Raw genomic sequence first — 20150 nt, 5'->3', positions numbered from 1 at the left:
CAGGCAGTAAAAAATGGCTTTTCTACAAAATGATGGCAATTCCTAAATGATTGGCATAGGAACTCAAGAGTGGTTGGAGAGAGAGATGTAAACTGGAGGAACCAGCTCAGACCTCCTCACACATTGAGCTTCTCAGATACACTGAAGGAGAACAACAACTTGATTACCTAGTTCAGGGGTCTGCAACCTGCGGCTCCGGAGCCGCATGTGGCTCTTTTACACCTTTGCGGGACGGATACTAGTGAGGGAGGGAGGCGCATTGTGCGCCCCGACACTCCCCACTGTGGCGGGCGCTGTACTGGCTGTGACGTCGCATGGGGGTGGTGCGTGCGTTAGTCACGCACCGTCCCGACATCGCCCGCCCGCCCGCTACATTGTAAGGGGCATGTACACTGGTCACTGCATTGAAAGGGGGCATGTACGCTGGTCACTGTTTTGAAGGGGAGTGAACAACACACACACACAAAAAAGGTAACTTGTTAATTTAACGTTTATTTCTATGAGGAGGAGTAATTCTGAGGGGTCAAGCAAAGAAATAATAAAAAAGTGACAAAAAAGTTATTTTTATAATGACGAGTTTTGCGGCTCCCAGTTTTTTTTTTCCTTCGGAAACGGGTCCAAGTGGCTCTTTTTGTCTTAAAGGTTGCAGACCCCTGACCTAGTTCCTCCCCAGATGAGGGGGAAGTGGACAGAGCTAAGCCTGGCAGGACAGCTTACTCTATGGTATTAACCCCTTCATGCACTAATTAGACTTAAGCATGTTGGTTATATGAGGCTGGTTGTCATACAAGTTGGAGGCTGTACTACTTCTGAACACCAGTTTCTGGAAACCAGAGGAGAAGACAGTGCTCATGTACTCATGTTCTGCTCCCTGATTTTCCAGAAGAGGCATCTGGCTGGCCATTGTGAGAATAAAATGCTGTTCTAGATGGGCTATTGTCCTGATCCAGTTGGCACTTCCTTTGTTCCTATTTGCTTTAATTTATTTTGAACTGTTCTTAATGCTGTATTTTATATTGCTGAAGCCCTCACTGGGGCCTTCTGGAGAAGGCTGGGTAATAAATCTGTTGAGGAGGATAAGGATGATGACATCTTCTGGAGAACTTTGTCTACTTTGTGATGGGTCCCGCTGACATCAATTCCACTGGGCTGTGTGCGTTTCCCCAGATTTCTCACCACCGCTGGCAACGGGAGCATGTTTCCCCTGGGCCACACAAAGCATGAAATACCTGCTCCAGCTCTTAGCAGCTTCACAGCTCAGGGAGCACAGGACCCGATTCCTGACCTTGTGCAGGTAAGACGAGGGCAGCGATAGGGGGCTGCTGAGGTGAACTTCTGGCCAGGAGTCTTAGGGAAAGCTGGGATGCTGTTCTCACCTCTTAAGTGTCATTTGCAATGGGGAAGTCTTTGTGCGCACACAACTGAAGGATCTAAGCCAGGGCCGGATTTAGGTTTGATGAGACCCTAAGCTACTGAAGGTACTGGGGCCCTTGATATCTCCAGCTATCCTTTGTCAACAACAAAGGGTCACAGTTTTTTGTGTTGAATGTATGCTATATGGTAATTGATGGACCTAATAGGTATCTAAAGCCATTTGCACATGTGGCCATGCAACAAGTCCATGCAGAATGTTGTTGTTGTTTAGTTGTTTTGTCCTGTCCGACTCTTCATGCCCCCCTGGACCAGAGCACACCAGGCACTCCTGTCTTCCACTGCCTCCCACAGTTTGGTCAAACTCATGCTGGTAGCTTCGAGAACACTGTCCAACCATCTCGTCCTCTGTCGTCCCCTTCTCCTTGTGCCCTCCATCTTTCCCAACATCAGGGTCTTTTTCAGGGAGTCTTCTCTTCTCATGAGGTGGCCAAAGTCTTGGAGCCTCAGCTTCAGGATCTGTCCTTCCAGTGAGCACTCAGGGCTGATTTCCTTCAGAATGGAGAGGTTGGATCTTCTTGCAGTCCATGCAGAATGTAGGCACCCTATATATATAGAAACGAGCAAATGTGTGATATTTTTGGGAGCAGGGTAGCAGGGAAGGCCCATGACTTACATCATAGGAGCCTACACAACACAAAACACTGTTGCTGTATCTAGGTTTTATTTTATTTGCTTTTATATTTTGGAAATGTACATCCAGGGTTTTTTTCCTTTAATTTTTTTTAAGAGAGGGGGCGCCTAAGCTATAGCTTGTTTAGCTTATACGTAAATCTGGCACTGATCTAAGCAGATCCTTGGATGGCTTTCAAAGAGGATTAGACAAATTCAGGGAGGAGAGGGTTCCTAATGATTGCTAGCCAGGATGCCTAAGTGCTGCCTCCACAGTTGCAGGCAGCGATGCTTCTGACACCAGTTGCTGGAAACCACAGGAGGGGAGAGACTGCTCTTGTGTTCGAATCCTGATTGATGGTTTCCCACAGGCATCTAGCTGGCCCCTGTGAGAAGAGGAGGCTGGGCTCAGTGGGCCATTGGCCTGATCCAGCCGTCCCTTCTGATGGGAGTTATAGTCCAGCAACACATCTTTGATCAAGGGTTTTCTCCAGACAAGCTGTTTATTGTGTGTTCATCCTACTTTGGCTGCAGAAAAGCATATGCAGAGGTCAGATTATATGCTGGTCTTTATGGAGCGTTTGTTCTGGTATGCTTTAGCAGGGCGTTGGCATGGCAATGCTCATTTGCCCTCACTTCCCTGCTGAGTGTTTATGCATCTTCCTGTTAGACACTCATTCCCCTCCTCCTCCCCCCCCCCCGTACTGCCCTATCGGTTTCCAAACCTCAGCTTCTTCTTTAAAGATAAGATAAACTTTATTCGCATTAGCCAATGGCCATGGCAACATAAGGGACACGGGTGGCGCTGTGGGTTAAACCACAGAGCCTAGGACCTGCCGATCAGAAGGTCGGCGGTTCAAATCCCCGCAACAGAGTGAGCTCCCGCTGCTCGGTCCCTGCTCCTGCCAACCTAGCAGTTCGAAAGCATGTCAGAAGTGCAAGTAGATAAGTAGGTACCGCTCCGGCGGGAAGGTAAACAGCATTTCCGTGTGCTGCTCTGGTTTCGCCAGAAGCGGCTTAGTCACGCTGGCCAAATGACCCAGAAGCTGTACACTGGCTCCCTTGGCCAGTAAAGCGAGATGAGCGCTGAAACCGCCGAGTCGGCCATGACTGGACCTATTGGTCAGGGGTCCCTTTACCTTTATTGCAACATAAAACAAGCAATATATACAAATAAAAAGACCACAATGGGTAAAAAGAGCAATCAAATGACCAAGATTATCGTTTAGATAGTGGCCCTTAATCTCACTGCACCCTCGATAAACCTAGCAACCTTTGCTGTTGTCTGATCATTTTGATCTGATAAAAGAAAGAACAATGTGGCCGCAGATGGGCGGCCTGGGATGGTAAGTAGGAGTGGGGTGATGATCTCATTCCTCAGATCTTTGCAAAGGGGACAGGGCAGGAGAACATGAGCCACTGTTTCCAGATGGGGCAGAGCCGTTTCTCAGTTGGAATCTTTTGGTATCTGCCCTCAAGTACGGCAGAGGGCATCACATCCAATCTGACCAGTGTGAAGAAGGCACATCTGTATTTTGGGATAGTTAATTTATACAAATATGGTGCCAGGGAATCAAACTAAGAAGGGGGGGGGGAAGGCATACCAAGGACAGAATTTCTTTATAATCTTCTTTAAAGTGGATGAGTTGTGCTGGGGCAACAGAGTGCTTTAATCCACTTTAATTGCACAGATTTAAATTCAGGGTCTGTGCTTTAATCCCTCCTGCAAAAGAGCAATAGTCTGGAGATGCCCTTGAAGCAGCCTTCATCCATTTAGCACCTTCCAGATGTTTGGGGCTACAACTCCCATCATCCCTGACTACTGGTCCTGTTAGCTAGGGATGATGGAAGTGGATGAAGGCTGCCTCGGAGCAGGGTTTCCCAAACTTAGGTCTCCAGCCATTTTTTGACTACAACTCCCATCATCCCTGATTGTAGTCCAACAACAGCTGGAGACCCTGCCTTAGAAATCCTGCATCTGAACCTTTTTCCAGTCCACGTTTTTTTCACCTCTGCCTCTAGTCGTGACATGGTAAATGTATTGTTCATTGCAAATAACATCTTATCTTGAACAGAAACACTATTTGACTATTTCCTCTTTCCTCTTTTTTATTTTTTTATTTCGATTCAGTAAAGCAAACCAATATATCCATAAAGAGATATTCATACCATTAAAACAGGTTGAAAGCAGCATAAGGCTTTTATCAGTAAACTTACTGTTCCAAAACATTCCAAAACATATCAATTTCCCCAAAAATCTATTAGGTTGATTTATGCTAATTTAATCATTGTTACTATATGCTAGGTTTCCCCCTAAACCATTCCCATGCCCCTCATTTTTAGCCATCACAATCTTTGCAGCTGTTATAATGCTGATTACTATTTCTCGGTCATTTTCTGGGGTAACATCCTGGGGTAACGCAGTAGAAATATTTTGGCTTCTAATGGGATATGATGTCCTAACATATCAGAAATGCTAGCCTCAACAGGTTTCCAAAATATTTGCATTTGAGAGGAGTTCCAAAAGTTGTGTACATCGTTTGCTTTATGCAATTCATTATTTATTCTTTTCTAAAATTGTGTCCGGTCCAGTCCCCCATTCATTCCACATTCCACAAAGGCAACAATAACAAAATGTCAGCTGAAACAGCAAAATGAAAAGTACAGACAGGCGCAGTAGATGAAAAGAGCTCAAAGGAGCGTTCTCCAGCATAAGAGCTTTAACCTGTCTAGGCAAATCCTTGCTGACATAAATAGATGTTAAGCTATGAAAAGGATAAGGGAGTTGGGACGACTGACTCTTCTGTGCAAGATGTCCCACAATCAAGGTGTGATTGCAGAAAAGACCCCTCTCTCACATCCTGCCATGAGGACATGAGGAAGAGCCCCTTTTCTTCCAGCATCTCTAAGGGAGCAAGCAGGCTGATGTGGAAGAAGATTGTAGGGTTGGAAGGGACCCAAGGGTCATCTAGTCCAACCCCCTGAAATACAGGAATCACAGCTAAAACATCCATGACCAACCTCTGTTGAAAAATCTTCAACAAAGTCCACCACCTTCTGAATGCGGCAGCTAGACTGGGAACTGGGAGCGGCTGCCGAGACCACATAACACCGGTCCTGAAAGACTACGTTGGCTCCCAGTACATTTCTGGGCACAATTCAAAGTGTTGGTGCTGACCTTTAAAGCCCTAAATGACCTCGGTCCAGTAGACCTGAAGGAGGGTCTCCACCCCCATTGTTCAATCCGGACACTGAGGTCCAGCTCTGAGGGCCTTTTGGCAGTTCCCTCTCTGCAAGAAGTGAGGTTACAGGGAACCAGGCACAGGGCCTTCTGGGTGGTGGCGCCCACCCTGTGGAACGCCCTCCCACCAGATGTCAAAGGAATAAACAACTATCTGATGTTTAGAAGACATCTGAAGGCAGCCCTGTTCAGGGAAGTTTTTTAATAACTGATGTTTTAATGTATTTTTAATCTCCTGTTGGAAGCCGCCCAGAGTGGCTGGGGACGCCCAGCCAGATGGGCGGGGTATAAGTAAAAAATTATTATTATTATTATTATTATTATTATTATTATTATTATTATTATTCTCATTATTCTGAGAGAGTCCATTCCACTCTCACGCAGCTCGCACCGCCCAAAGAGTCTTCCTAATATTTAGTTGGAATCTTCTTTCTTGCTATATGAATCCATTGGTTCTTCTGGAGCAGGTGGAAACAAGTTTGCTCCATCCTCCATGAGAAGCCTCTTCAGATATTTGAAGATGGGTTCCATAGCACCTCTCCTCCAGGCTAAACACCCCCAACTCCCTCAACAGTTCTGCACAAGGCTTAGTTTCCAGACCCTTGATCGTCTTGGTCGCCCTCCTCTGCACACCTCCTAGCTTTTCAATATCCTTGTCAAATTGATGGAGGAGAGGGCCTTGGAAGGCTGATAGACACCATGGCTATGTTCTGTCTCCACAGGCATGAAGAGCAGGTCATGTTGTTTTCCATGAGCTTAGGATGACTGAACAAGGAAGGAATGTCTTGGCGTTTGGAACAGTTTTGTGCAGTTTGTGCAGAGGCAGATTATAAGCAAGACTTCCCAGGATGCAAGAGAAAAGGAGCAAGGCTTCCCCATAATGCAGCAGTTATGGGCAGAAGGAGAACCAACAGCTATGTGCAGAAAGAGGACTTCCCTTTAATTCTGCTTGGATCTTGCTTGTGGTTTCCCATTGGGGCATCTGGTGGACCACTGTGAAGACAGCATGCTGGACTGGATGGGCTGTTGGCTTCATCCAGCAGGCTCTTCTTAGATTCTTATGTACTTAAAAGACAAAGAAGAGGAGGAGGAGCAGAGGAAGGAGCCACTGGGTTATCCCTGCAGGTTCAAGCTATTGCTGCCTGCCAGCCCGGTGGAGCTTGCGGCGGATGTCTCCTTTGTTCCACCTATGGGTTTGCTGAAATAGTGTGCATATTATTGATAGAGGGATATATCTGTGCTTTGTGTAACACTGTAGCCTTTCAGACCTTTCCCATTGGTTGGGTGTGCATTGCTCCCGGGAGGGAGTGCAGCAGCTGCTGGAAAAATAGACAGCACCAAGTGCTCTTGGTCAGCAGGGAGGAAGGAGCCAAAAAGACACCGAGGGTTGGTTCAGAGAAAGAGTTTATTTCTGCTTTCCAGATAGCAGAAAGGCACTGCGTGATCGGTTCACAGCAAGCACACTGAAAGAGCAGTTACATACAGTATATATCCCCTTTAGGTCCCCTCCCCCCCTCCCCAGGAATCCAGCCTCATGCTTTTGTACACGTAGGTTTACATCCTTGAGCATAAACAGATATTCCTGTTCCTGTACTCTTATCTTGGGGTAAGAAGGTCACTTAACTATAGGAGAACTCTTGGCGCCATCCCCGGGTGTGGGGGCTGACAGGATTGACAGGACTGTCTTACAAGGTCTATGCGTCAGCGTGGTCAGGATATTTACAACCTATAAGATAAGACCCAGATCTGCCATCCCGTCTCCACTCGGAACTGACAAGGCCATCCATTAAGCCTTCATGGACTGATAAAGGAGACGGCTCTGTTTATGCAGCTGGGTTTGTGTTAGTCATACAGATCAAGCTAATGGATTTTAGCTAATGGATCCTTGAAGGAGGAATTTGGGAGTTCTGGGGCCTGGTTCGGGTGACTGCACAGTCAGGTTTGGGCAACCTGTTCCTTCAACATGACCGCCTTGTATATTTTCCCTGGTACTGGGGATCACCCCCCATTGCTATTAGTCAGCAACCACATTGATGTATACGTGGGGAAAAGCAGGATTGTATGATCTTCATATCCGGGACCAGCAGGACATCTCTGGGAAGTGTGGGGTTGTGAGGTGGGTTGTGGAACAGCAGTGGTTGTACTTTCACTAACTTTGGACTATGCCGCACTCTCCATGTCCCTACCAAGTGTGTCTGACCAAGGGCATACCCCAAAGATCTCAGAGCCTGGGCAGGTTCATATGGGACATTGCAGCCCTTCAGATAGTCTAGGGCTAAGATGTTTGAGGGGTTATGAATCATTACCAGCACTTTGGATTGTGCCCAGAAACAGAGTGCTAGGCAACGGAGCTTTTGTAACAAGGGAGGTGAGCGAGGAACCTCCATCCTGTTTCTTCCACACTTCTTGTTTCTCCTTCTCGACACAGATTAACTTTCCTATGGAGATCATGAATCAGACCCAGGTGAAGGAGTTCATCTTCCTGGGCTTCTCAGGCATCCCACATGGCCAGATTTACCTCTTTGTCGTGTTCCTAGCAATTTACTTGGTCACTGTTCTTGGAAATACCACAATTGTCACCTTGATCCAACTGGATTCGCGCCTCCACAGCCCCATGTACTTTTTCCTCAGCCATTTATCCTGCTTGGACGTCTGCTACTCAACCGTCACAGTCCCCAAGATCCTGACCAACTTTCTGCGCCAGAGGCATACCATTTCCTACAACCAGTGCATGACCCAGATGTTCTTCCTGATGACCTTTGCGGGCTCCGAGTGCGCCCTGCTGGCCGTCATGGCCTACGACCGCTATGCCGCCATTTGCCAGCCTCTGCATTACAGCAGCCTGATGAGCAGCCAGGTTCGAATCCCGCTGGCCATTGCTTCTTGGATCTGGGGCTTCCTGGACTCGGCCATCCACACCGCTCTGGCCACCCACTTGTCCTTCTGTGGGGCCAACCAGATTGACCACATCTTCTGTGATGTCCCGCCTCTCCTGAAGATTGCCTGCAGCGACACCTACATCAACGAGATCACGCTCCATTTGGCCAGCATCTTCATGGGCCTGAGTCCCTTCTTGCTCATCCTCCTCTCGTATGTCTACATCCTCTCCGCCATCTTGCAGATTCGCTCGAATACTGGCAGGCACAAGGCCTTCTCCACCTGCGCTGCTCACATGATCGTTGTCACCGTCTACTTTGGCATGGCCAACGTGAACTACAACCGCCCGAGCGCAGGCTACTCCTTGGAGGTTGACACCCTGATCTCCACACTCTACTGCATCATCACCCCTATGCTGAACCCCCTCATCTACAGCCTCCGCAACAAGGAGGTGAAAGAAGCCCTGAAGAAGGTTCTGGGGGGGCAGAAGAACGAATACGCTTCTACACAGAGGAAGTGAGAGGTGGACTTTGACCAAGGCATCTCTGTTCTCCTCTGACCCTGCCATTGCCCTTAGTGAGTTCAAAGTAATCCTCTAAGACCACAGAGAAACCCACTTCCTGAAATACGGATTGAGTAACAGAAGTTCTGAAGACTTGCTGACATGCTGATGGGTAATTTTACTTACATTATTAAGCACTTGTTCCCCCAAATATGCCACCTTTGGGCATGCCCACCACAAATGCCTATAGTTCCCATATTCAGAGAACTGCAGGCAACTGGTGAGACCCGTCAAAACTCATTATTCCAACCAGAGACTCTAAACTGTGGATTGCTGTATTTATTTACATTGAAGGGTTCTTCGTGAACAATTGGCTCTGTAGGAGCCAATACATGCTAATTTCCTTACATGTTCTCCTGTTTTCATAGGCCTGTTTCTTTTCACAGCTTGGGCCACAGCAGTGGTGACAGCGAAGTAGAAACAAACTTTGGGAGACCTAAGAAGAGGAACTCAAAGGTGAAGAGGTTGTAGTGGGGCTGCCCCTGTTCTGTGGGACAGCGTTTCTGTCAAGATAGGAGCCCACTATCTGCACTTTCCGGAGGTGGGGAAACAAAGACATTTTTCTTCTGGTAGCTGGATAAATGGGTCTTTACAGTGAGTGTCCATTTGCTTAGATTTCAGCCCCATTTAAATATATTTGTTGTTTTTGTTTTAGAATTTTATTTATGCTTTTCAGGTTTATTTGTTGTTTAGTTGTTTAGTCATGTCCGACTCTTCATGATCCCATGGACCAGAGCACACCAGGCCCTCCTGTCTTCCATTGCCTCCCGCAGTTTGGTCAGACTCATGTTGGTACCTTTGAGAACACTGTCCCACCATCTCGTCCTCTGTCGTCCCCTTCTTCTTGTGCCCTCCATCTTTCCCAGCATCAGGGTCTTTTCCAGGGAGTCTTCTCTTCTCATGAGGTGGCCAAAGTCTTATCATGCCGACTATAATAATAAGGCCAGAAGGAGCTTGGGTTTCACTTTTCTCTCTTTCGGTCTCTTTTTCTGTATGGTGTGGTGTTCTGTACATAATGTTAAGGTTTAGACTTATTCTAAGTTGTTCTAAGTTTAAGTTAAGTCTGCTGCAACTGGATTCCTTATGGTCAGTGCCAATCCTGAATTTTTGGGCTTTGTGACCATGATGCTCATTTGCCTTCAGTAGCAGTGAAGCTCTGCTGAGTGAAATACAATTGCCTCTGGTCTATTTTCGGGGAATCCTGCAACGTGTTCAAGTTTTTACTCGGCTAACTATACATTGGAATCTACCCTGGATCAATATTGAGTAGAATTTTCAATGACACATCCAACATTCCATATTCCCTTTATGCATTCTTTGAATTAAAAGGTGGGGTAGGAATACGTCAAGTGTGTAAATCAACATCTAGCCGCTGAGCAATTCTTCCGATGGGACTCCCATTGCTCCATTCCTCTTGGCTTCCAGAAAATCCCCGGGGAGAGTGGCTTTCTTTTCCCAACCCTCCTTGTTAACTTGCGTGTTGCAGTTGCAACGAGAGCATCCCCTGGGTCCCGCCTGGGCATAACTCCTCTCTCCCTGCCAGGGCTCCGCTAGTTGGATGCAATGCAGAGGGAGTCACCTGGCTCACCTGGGAAGCAGGGATCTCCCTTCCAGAGCCCCGATGGCAGGCCCTCTCTTGCCACTCGGATGCCAGTGTGCTCTGGCCCCGTGAAGGTGGAGCAGGCAGGTGCAGGGAAAGGCTGGTGCAGAAGAAGCCCGAGGCTGAAGGGGAAGGACGACCTGGAGCTGAGCATCCTGACGGGGGCAGGAGCAAGCGCCCAGCCTCACTGGGCTCCCATTGGGGGGGTCTCCAGGTTAGTAGCTTCACAGGACACAGAGAGGACTGGGGATGGGGAAGCAATTCAGTCTGGTCTGCATTTGAACGCGAATCTGCCCCATTCACACTTGCTGAAATGATACGAGAACAAGAACTCTGCTAGCCGCCGAAATTTGCACTTCTCTGAATGTTGCAGAAAAAGGTGGGTTATAAATGCAATAAATAATAAATTCATTTATGGGACAATATATATCGGGCTAGGGATGTGGGTGGTGCTGTGAGTTAAACCACAGAGCCTAGGACTTGCTGATCAGAAGGTCAGCGGTTCCAATCCCCGTGACGGGGTGAGCTCCCGTTGCTCGGTCCCTGCTCCTGCCAACCTAGCAGTTCAAAAGCACGCCAGCGCAAGTAGAGAAATAGGTACCGCTCAGGCGGGAAGGTAAACAGCGTTTCCATGTGCTGCTCTGGTTTGCCAGAAGCAGCTTAGTCATGCTGGCCACATGACCCGGAAGCTGTACGCCGGCTCCCTTGGCCAGTAAAGCAAGATGAGCGCCACAACCCCGCGACTGAACCTAACGGTGAGGGTCCCTTTACCCTTTACCTATATATGGAGCTGACACAGCAAGAGATTTCTCCCCCCACCACCGCCCCTCCCCCAAATCTTATCCAATACATACTTTTCAATGCACAAAGGAGTTTATAATTCTGGGCTTCACATCCCAATCCCTCAGCAGTGAGATATTTGGGAGTGCAATGTTCACTTATGGTTGACTTTCTTTGGAATGGGAGGTTACTGGAGAGAGAAACTACCATGGAGTTACTGTCTCCATGCCATAACATAGTAGCTATGGAACATATAAGACTACATGAAGCTGCCTTATGTTGACTCAGACCTGGTCTCTGGTCTCTGAAACATTTGCTTTATCTGCAAATATAGAAGCAGAATAGAAGTGGAGGCGAACAAGCCCTCTTTCTTCAGCAGACAGCACACCGCAAGAGATCATCTTGCTGCCCCCATCTGATTTCCAGTCTCTTCCAACTAGAAGTGTCACAGCAAAAGTGGCCCTGCAAAAGTCATCTTGTCCAATCTCCAGCAATGCAACAATCTCAGCTAAAGCATCCCTGACCGAGGGCCATCCAACCTCTGCTTAAAAACCTCCACGAAAGGAGAGTCCACCACCCTCTGAGAGAGCCCCTTCCACTATTGAACGGCTTTTACTGTCAAATAATTCTTCCCAATGTTTAATTGGAATCTCCTTTCTTCTACAGTGAGCCCAAAGCCTATGTGGGGGTTACAGTCTGGGAATTGCACCAGAAGCCAAAATCACATATAGTCAAAACACGCTGCGTCCAATAAATAGTGGAATTGCCAAGGTCATTTGTTCCCTGGGAACCTCCCCCCTTCTTTCCACACCCTTTTTATTTATTTTTGTGATTTTGGGTCATGTGCGTAAAGCCTAATGCGCACAAATTAAATGCCCATAAGTTGTGGGCTTACTGTAATTTGGAGCCTCCCCTCTGGAGCAGCAGAAAACAAGTTTGCTCCACCTTCCATATTCAGATATTTGGAGAAGGCTCTCAGACCCCCGCTCAGTCCTCTGTTCTCCAGGACACAGACACCCTGCTCTCTCCCTTGGGGTCCATTCCAACTCCCCAAGCCTATGATTATGTCTTCAGCCCTAGTCAGAACACTCTAACCACCACATCCCATTGGCTTCCCCACATCCTCAAAGCAGAACAAAAGGTTCATTGCGTTGCCTCTTCCAAGGCAGAGGAGGAGACATCAGCTTGCTTGTGGTGCTTGTCATTCCAGGCTCCTCTCCGCCTTCCTTTCCTGACCAAGGCAGGTCCTGAAGAATAGAGATGGGAATTCTGGGAGTGGAGAGGAAATGTCATGGCCACCAGCCACTTGGGGATGTCTCCCACAGCACCTCTTATTTGCCAAAGCAGGGTTGTTCCCATCCCCCTTTGAAGGGAGAGGAGAGCCGTCCAACCATCCCTGGAGAACCCTAACCCACCCACCACTGATTTGTAACAGCTGGCCTTGACACCAGACTATTGGGTGGGGAGGTTAAAGGAGAAAAACCGTTAGTTCGATGTGAATGCTTTTTGGACTAGGGGGAGATGGAGGTTCATTTGCTTATTAGTGGGTCAGAGTGTTACTTAGTTTATTATTTGCATGTGGTCAGGGAAATAATAATAATAATAATAATAATAATAATAATAATAATAATAATTTATACCCTGCCCATCTGGCTGGGTTTCCCCAGCCACTCTGGGCGGATTCCAACAGGTTATTTAAAACACAATAGTGCATCAAACATTAAAAGCTTCCTTAAACAGGGCTGCCTTCAGATGTCTTCTAAAAGTCTGGTAGTTGTTCTTCTCTTTGACATCTGTTGGGAGGGCATTCCACAGGGCGGGTGCCACCACCGAGAAGGCCCTCTGCCTGGTTCCCTGAAGCTTTGCTTCTCGCAGTGAGGGAACCACCAGAAGGCTCTTGGAGCTGGACCTCAGTGTCCGCCCTGAATGATGGGGGGTGGAGACGCTCCTCCTGTTTATATGGCTGGTTTCCCTCCCCTCCAATAGAATTTTAAGTGAAATATCAACATATAATATGACTCCCCCCCCTCTCCACATGGTATTATGTATTGTATAATTTTCCTTTGCCATAAGTCACTTGGAGACCTTCAGGTGACAAGAGACTAAGAAGTTTAATCAACAACAACACTGAATTAAATGGATCAATGGTCTGAGTGGGTAGAAGACCACTTACGATCATAGAATCACAGAACTGTAGCATTGTAAAGGTCCTCTACTCTAACTCCCTGCAATTCAGGAACTTCCTCTCTTTCCCTTCTCTGCCTGGCAGCCTTTCCCTCAAACGCCATCCTTCTTTCTCTACAGATAATCTCCGCATTTCCCATGGCTGGCAGCAGCAACTGGACCCAGGTGACGGAATTTGTTCTTCTGGGCTTCTCCGGGATCACGCATGGTCAGACATACCTGTTCCTGGTGTTCTTGTTGATCTACTTGGTCACCCTGTTGGGGAACCTCACCATAGTCGGCCTGATCCTGCTGGATCCCCACCTTCATAGCCCCATGTACTTCTTCCTCAGCCATTTGTCTTGCATGGACGTTTGCTACTCCTCCGTCACTGTCCCCAGCATTTTGGCCAATCTCCGCCGCCACCGCCACACCATCTCCTACCACCCGTGCCTGGTCCAGATGTTCTTCCTGATGGCTTTCTCAGGTTCTGAGTGCTGGCTGTTGGCCGCCATGGCATACGATCGCTATGCCGCCATTTGCCAGCCTTTGCGTTACTCGCACCTCATGAGCCCGCGTGTGTGCGTGCAGCTAGCCACCACCATCTGGGTCTCAGGCTTCTTGGACTCAGTGGTCCACGCAGCCTTGGCCTCCAATTTACACTTCTGTGGGGCCTTCCAGATCCACCATATCTTCTGCGACCTCCCGCCGCTGCTGAAAATCGCCTGTGGGAACAAGAGCCTCAACGAAATTGTCATTCAGGTAGCCACCATCTTTGTGGGCCTGAGCCCATTCCTGGTAGTCGTCATCTCCTACGTCTACATCTTGGCTTCCATCTTGCAGATCCGCTCCAACACTGGGCGGCGCAAGGCCTTCTCCACCTGCACCTCCCACATGATAGTGGTTGTCCTCTACTTCGGAAATGGACTGGTGAACTACTACCGCCCCAGCGCAGGTTACTCTCTGGAGATAGACACCCTGCTCTCCACCATGTATTGCATCATCACCCCTATGCTCAACCCCCTCATCTACAGCCTCCGAAACAAGGAGGTGAAGGGCGCCCTGAGGAAGGTTCTGGAAAGCCAGAGGAAGTTCTGCACTTCCTCTCGCAAGCAGTGAGAGCGCAGGTGAGCGGGAGGGAAGGAGAAGGTGCCAGCTGTCTTCCCTGCAAAGCCCAGTGGCCCCAAAACAGGGCATGAAAGGAGGTGCTAGGTTCCCTCAGTCTGTGGTTCTCACTAGGCTACCGGCCTTCCAGACTCCTTGGTTAACTCCTTAGTGGAAGGAGACAAACAAGAGGGGCAGTAGGGGAGACAGAAGCATGTGGGGTGAGAGGGAGTTAGTCCAAGAAAACTTGGGTTTTATTTGAAATTGTCCTAGACAAAGATACTCAACAGGCCTTTGGGGCCAGCTAATATAAATAGATAAACCCATTTTATTTCCCCAGAGAATCTTGGAAAATACTCTTCATTTTAAAATCTTCATTTATTTTCCATTGCCGCTGACAGCTTTTGTTATGACTAAAGCTTTGTATTTTGTTGCTCACAGCTGTGTTTCTTTTTAATGTAAGTGACCCAGAAAATGTTGTCAATAAATATTGTCAATAAAGAACAAATACACAAACAAAACCACCAGTGCTTGTGCATTATGCTTGGATGCTGAGTTAAGCCAAATCTTGAACTCTGTTGCAGTGAGTTGGGTGGGTGGGAAGAGGTGGGATTGGTAGGTTCATGAGCAAGTGTAAATCTGCGGGACCCTTCCCCAACTGCGTGAAGAAGCTTGCCAGAAGAAGAGTATCTTCAGCTGTTTCCAGAAAATACAAATAAGGGGCATCTGCCCCAACTGAACACGGATGTTGTACCAGCAGCAGGGCCTTGTCAGTAGTGGCCCCTGCCCTGCGGAATGCCCTCCCATCAGAGGTCAAGGAAATAAAAGACTATCTGACTTTTAGAAGACACCTGAAGGTAGCCTTGTTTAGGGAAGTTTATAATGTTTGATGTTTTATCGTGATTTTAATATTCTGTTGGGAGCTGCCCAGAATGGCTGGGGTGTAAACAACAACAACAACAACAACAATTCTTACTACACAAAACAGGAGCAGCCACTCTGAAGGCACTGCTCCAAACTGCCATGGACTAAGCTTTGGATATTTCAGGGACTTCAAAGATAGCCTCTTCTGCAGAACATGGTGACCTCCTGGGACTATAAGGGATAAGGTGGCCTCAGACAAAGTGTTCCTTGCTGGTGGGAGCTTGCTCCCACAACCAGCTTAGCTGCTGCAACCGGCAGCCTCCAGAGCAGCCTTGAGAGTAGCCTCACATGGAACCATAGAGCTGGAAGGGACTCCAAGGGTCCTCTAGTGTCCACCCTCTGCAATGCAGGAATCTCAGCGAAAGCATCCATGACAGAAGGCCATCCAACCTCTGCTTAGAAACCTCCAAGGAAGGAGAGCCCACCACCTACCAAGGGAGTCCCTTCCACTGTTAAGCAGTTCTTGTCATCAGAAAGCTCTTCCTGATGTTGAGTCAAAATCTCCTTTCTTGTAATTGAAGCCTTGGGTTTTAGTCCTACCCTCTAGCGCAGGAGTAAACAAACTTGCTCCATCTTCCTTGGGAGAGCCCTTAATGTCTGGACCTCCTCCATGGAAGAAGACTCTCTTCCTCTCTGGTCCAGGCACAGCCCAGGACGCTGGCAGTCTCCCAAAAGCTGTGCCCTTCCACATCTCCTGTGTTGGCTTTCCACATTCTTACTAGCCACGGTCACTAGAGTCTCCTCCTCTTTGTCCTAAGTGCCTACAATGTTGGTGGCTGGCAGGTGAGAGATAGAATTTTAATTTCCCCATAGCTCTTCCTTCCTTGATTTCTCACCTGGCTTAACAACATCCACACAGGAGCTCCAATGGTGAAAATGAGTCTCAAAGGGAATTTAAATCTCGCCAGGAGGACACACTTTCCATAACATGACTTAATAACTCTGAGGTTACTGCTGGCCTCCAGCCCCCTCCCTACCAGCAATTAAGGGTGCCCCAATTAAAGGACACCATCCATTGCGCTTGGCTCTAGCATACCTGCAAAAATATCCTACCCCCATGGGACATTTTGATTCACTGCAACTGCAGCCTTCCTCTCTGTGGATTCTCTGTGCACAGATATCCCCATGGTCAACACACAAGGCAACAATTGCTGCCCTACAAGGAAAGACAGCCAGCAACCCACAAGGCAGACAACAGAGAAGTTTGCTCACAACGAACATGGGCCCTGGTGTCAACATGAGATCTTCAAGGCCCTTCCTTGGTGTCACATTTGGAGAAGAGATTTTGCCCAAGCTGCCTCCTCACAACTGGTTGTATTCAGAACTCCTAGTGGTGGTAAATTAGGGCCTTAATGTATCTTCTTCCCAAGGTAAAGTGAAGTTCAAGGTCTCCATTTCCCAAGGAGGAGAAGGAATCCAGAGCTGGCCAGCCATCAGCAGCTAACTAGTTAGCAAGAAACGGTGAGTTGCCTAGCTGTCATTTACCCACCTTCCAAAAGACTGGAGTCTTCTTTGATCGAGGGCAATGCAAGGAATGTGTTACCATGAAAGGAGAAGGGAGAGAGAAGTTCAAAGAGGGACTGGAGCTCATTGCCAGAGCAGCTGCATTGCAAGCAGAATGTCCTTGGGTCAATCTTTTGGGCATCTCCAATTTAAAGCATCTTGGGTACCAGGCAGGGGGAAAGTCCTCGCCTCTGTGCCCAACCCTGAGAGCTGCTGCCAGCCAGAGTCAGTTGTGCAGCTTGGGCTGGACTTTGGAGCCATGGGGACTCCCAGATGACCACCCAGAGAGTGGTATTTGGTGGGGGCACCAGCAAACAAGCCCCTCCTGGTCCCTGCAGCATCCTTCCATTTATTTGCTCTTTTTAAATTCATAGTTAGCAGCTAAGCATATGCAAGTACTCATTAACAAAACAAGCATAATAGAGCTTTAAGCCACCGGTGTCAATGTGGTATTTTTTTTAAAAAAAATCTTTTTTTATTGAGTTTTGCCACTGAGTCCATTCACACAGGGGATCGTACTGAACTTTCTAGTGAAAGATTGTCATGTTTAATTATTCCACTGAAATCAGTGGGAGTTGAAATTGTCTAATGGATATCTGCCATACTCCTGTTGCCAGACAACAGCATGCAGAGCTTGGTGGAGTGTGTGGCCAAAAATAAAAAATAAAACCAGAAGAGTCTCTGAGTTATGCTTGGCATACAAAGTGAAGACTGTTCTGAGGGTCGGGCAAACAGCAATCAACCTAGTCAGGTGAGCCAGAGGTCAGGGATGACCATGAAGCCAAGAGTCCAGACAGAGAGCAGGAAGCAGCAAAGTATGGCCAGGAACCACAGGCACTGTTTCCAGCATCTAAGTCAGGCGTAGACAAACTCCGGCTCTCCAGATGTTTGGGACTACAATTCCCATCAGCCCTAGCTAACAGGACCAGTGGTCAGGGATGATGGGAATTGTAATCCCAAACATCTGGAGGGCAGGAGTTTGCCTATGCCAGATCTACGTGCTGCTGGAAGTTCTACCTAAGAAGGCTGAAGCCGGCTGGTTCTCATCAGTGCCTTCTCCTCTGTGACCTGGAAGGCTGATCAGGTGCAGGTGGAGTCACTCTGCCATCTCCCCCTCCAGGCAGGTGAAGCTGACTCCTGGCCCAGGACAATATCAGAGTCACCCCTCTTTCCCCCCATCCTCACCCCTAAGTTTTAGACTTCGTAAAGGACACCGGGATAGTTCAAGGCAACCCGAATGCACCTCCTTGTTTCGGGTGGAGATAAGAGACGTGTGGATTTAGGGTTTTACCAAAATGGTGCATTTGAGGAGACATTTGAAGGGGGGGGAGTATAGTTGCCTCTTGGTATTATTTTTGAAATAAACACTGGGGAATGCAAATGAGAATGGAGGGGGGGAATCTTCTTCTGAATTGAACTTGATAGTACAGATATCTTTCTATAGCAGAGTGACCCCTGAAGCCTTTTAACGTCCCTCAACACCGCATTTATCTCTCCTCAGATCCCCCTCTTTTCTTCTTCATGGACACAAAGAATCAAACACAGGTTGGGGAGTTTATCTTCTTGGGTCTCTCCAGAGCCCCAGGTGACCAAGTTCCCCTCTTCTTGGTCTTCCTAGCTGCCTATTTGGCCATCGTCACGGGCAACCTCGTGATATTAATCATGGTCCTGATGGATTCCCGCCTTCACAGCCCCATGTACTTCTTCCTCAGTCACCTCTCTTGCTTGGACATTTGTGTTTCTTCTGTCGTCGTGCCAAAGATCCTGGTGAACTTCCTGCGCCAGAGTCACACCATCTCCTACAACCAGTGCCTGGCACAAGCTTTCTTTCTGATTGGCTTTGCTGGGTGTGAGCCTGCCCTGTTGGCCGTCATGGCCTATGACCGCTATGCCGCCATTTGCCAGCCATTGCACTACAGCCATCTCATGAGGAACAGGCTGTGCATCCATCTCGCTGTGGCCTCCTGGGTCTGGGGCTTCCTGGACTCAGCGATTCACACTGCCTTGGCCTCCAGGCTTCACTTCTGTGGAGCCAACCAGATTCCCCAAATCTTTTGCGATGTGCCTCCGCTGTTGAAGATCGCCTGCAGTGATACGAGCATCAATGAATTGGCTACTCACATCACCAGCATCTTTGTAGGCCTGGCTCCCTTCCTCTTCATCATCTTCTCCTGTTTCTACATCCTGGCCTCCATTCTGAGGATTCACTCCAACACTGGCAGGAAGAAAGCCTTCTCCACCTGTGCCTCACACTTGGTTGTGGTCACCCTCTGTGTCGGAAACGGGTTCCTAAACTACAACCGCCCAAGCACTGGCTACTCTCTGGAGATAGACACACTGATCTCCGCGATGTTCTGCATCGTCACCCCCATGCTGAACCCCCTCATCTACAGCCTCCGCAACAAGGAGGTGAAGGAAGCCCTGAGGAAGGTTCTGAACTGCCGGAGGACAGTTTGAATCTCATTTCTGGCTGTCTATATTGCAGGGTCTCATTGGAACATGTCTGCTGAAACAGGGAAATTGATAAGTGGGAATTAATGAAGAGGGAGAAACTGTAGACACTGACAAATCCAATGAGAGAGTCTTTCCTTAATATTATGGGTGGATAACACCTTCCAAGGCATGACTGGAATGCCAGGGTGGGAAGAGAGGGAGGAAGCGTAGGTGGGCTTTGCTTACTGAGGGACCTCATTTGTTTCCAGTCCAAGGCAAAGAAATCTCATCTAACAGCTCTCCGGTTACAGTGTTTGGAGTGGGGCAATGGTAGCATCTTGAAACCAGGAACATTTTTTCCACTGGCTCCATTGTTTTGTTAGTTTTTTGAGAGATAGAACATAGGGAGATGATAGGGAAAAGGTGTGTTTGTTGGAGACTCTAGCAGGTGGCAGCAGAGGGCAGCTTTGATGGCTCTGCGGCGTCAAGCCAATAGGAATTGCTAGGGTTGCTCTAGGCTTCCCTTCCTAGGTAAATTTCAGCAATAGTGATTTCAGTCAGCAGTGCTTTGTCCCATGAAACATCTTAGAAATACAACATAATTCCAAAAATCCAAACTGTGTTTCTCCCTTACAGCCTGCATTTCAGTCTCCATTGACCTTAGACTGGGCAGCTCTTGGAGACCCATTTATGTCCTTTTAATTCTCTGCGGCATTCATAGAAACAGCCACCGTGCTTTCAAGTGGCGGATTTGCAACTCCATAGCTTCATCACATGATCAAAGGTTACACACAGTTTAGAGTAAAACAACAAACAGGTAATTATTAGCACATTTAGGAGCTTAGAGTCCCTTAAAAAACTACTGTGGAAAAACCCCATGTTAGCAAGACATATTTAGCCACTTTTTCCATTTTAAACCT

General features: G+C 48.0%; 2 protein-coding genes across 2 annotated transcripts; both read left to right on the top strand.

The window, feature by feature from the left end:
• Positions 1-915: 915 nt before the first annotated feature.
• On the top strand, positions 916-9235 carry LOC309541387 (olfactory receptor 5T7-like). Its single transcript, XM_082239217.1, has 2 exons — positions 916-1294; positions 7713-9235. The coding sequence occupies exons 1-2, from the start codon at positions 1196-1198 to the stop codon at positions 8679-8681; spliced, it is 1068 nt and encodes a 355-aa protein (XP_082095343.1). The 5' UTR covers positions 916-1195; the 3' UTR covers positions 8682-9235.
• A 4266-nt stretch (positions 9236-13501) lies between these two features.
• Positions 13502-19254, top strand: LOC309542454 (olfactory receptor 1f45-like; the record flags this gene model as incomplete). Its single annotated transcript, XM_082241253.1, has 2 exons — positions 13502-14374; positions 18299-19254. Exons 1-2 carry the CDS (start codon positions 13603-13605, stop codon positions 19252-19254), a joined length of 1728 nt encoding a protein of 575 aa, XP_082097379.1. The 5' UTR covers positions 13502-13602.
• Between the last annotated feature and the right edge of the window lie 896 nt (positions 19255-20150).

This window comes from Podarcis vaucheri, assembly GCF_965113315.1.
Source record: "Podarcis vaucheri genome assembly, chromosome: 10".
NCBI classification, from domain to species: Eukaryota; Metazoa; Chordata; class Lepidosauria; order Squamata; family Lacertidae; genus Podarcis; species Podarcis vaucheri.
Note: the sequence above shows the minus strand (reverse complement) of the source record. Positions and strands in the feature narration are given on the sequence as shown.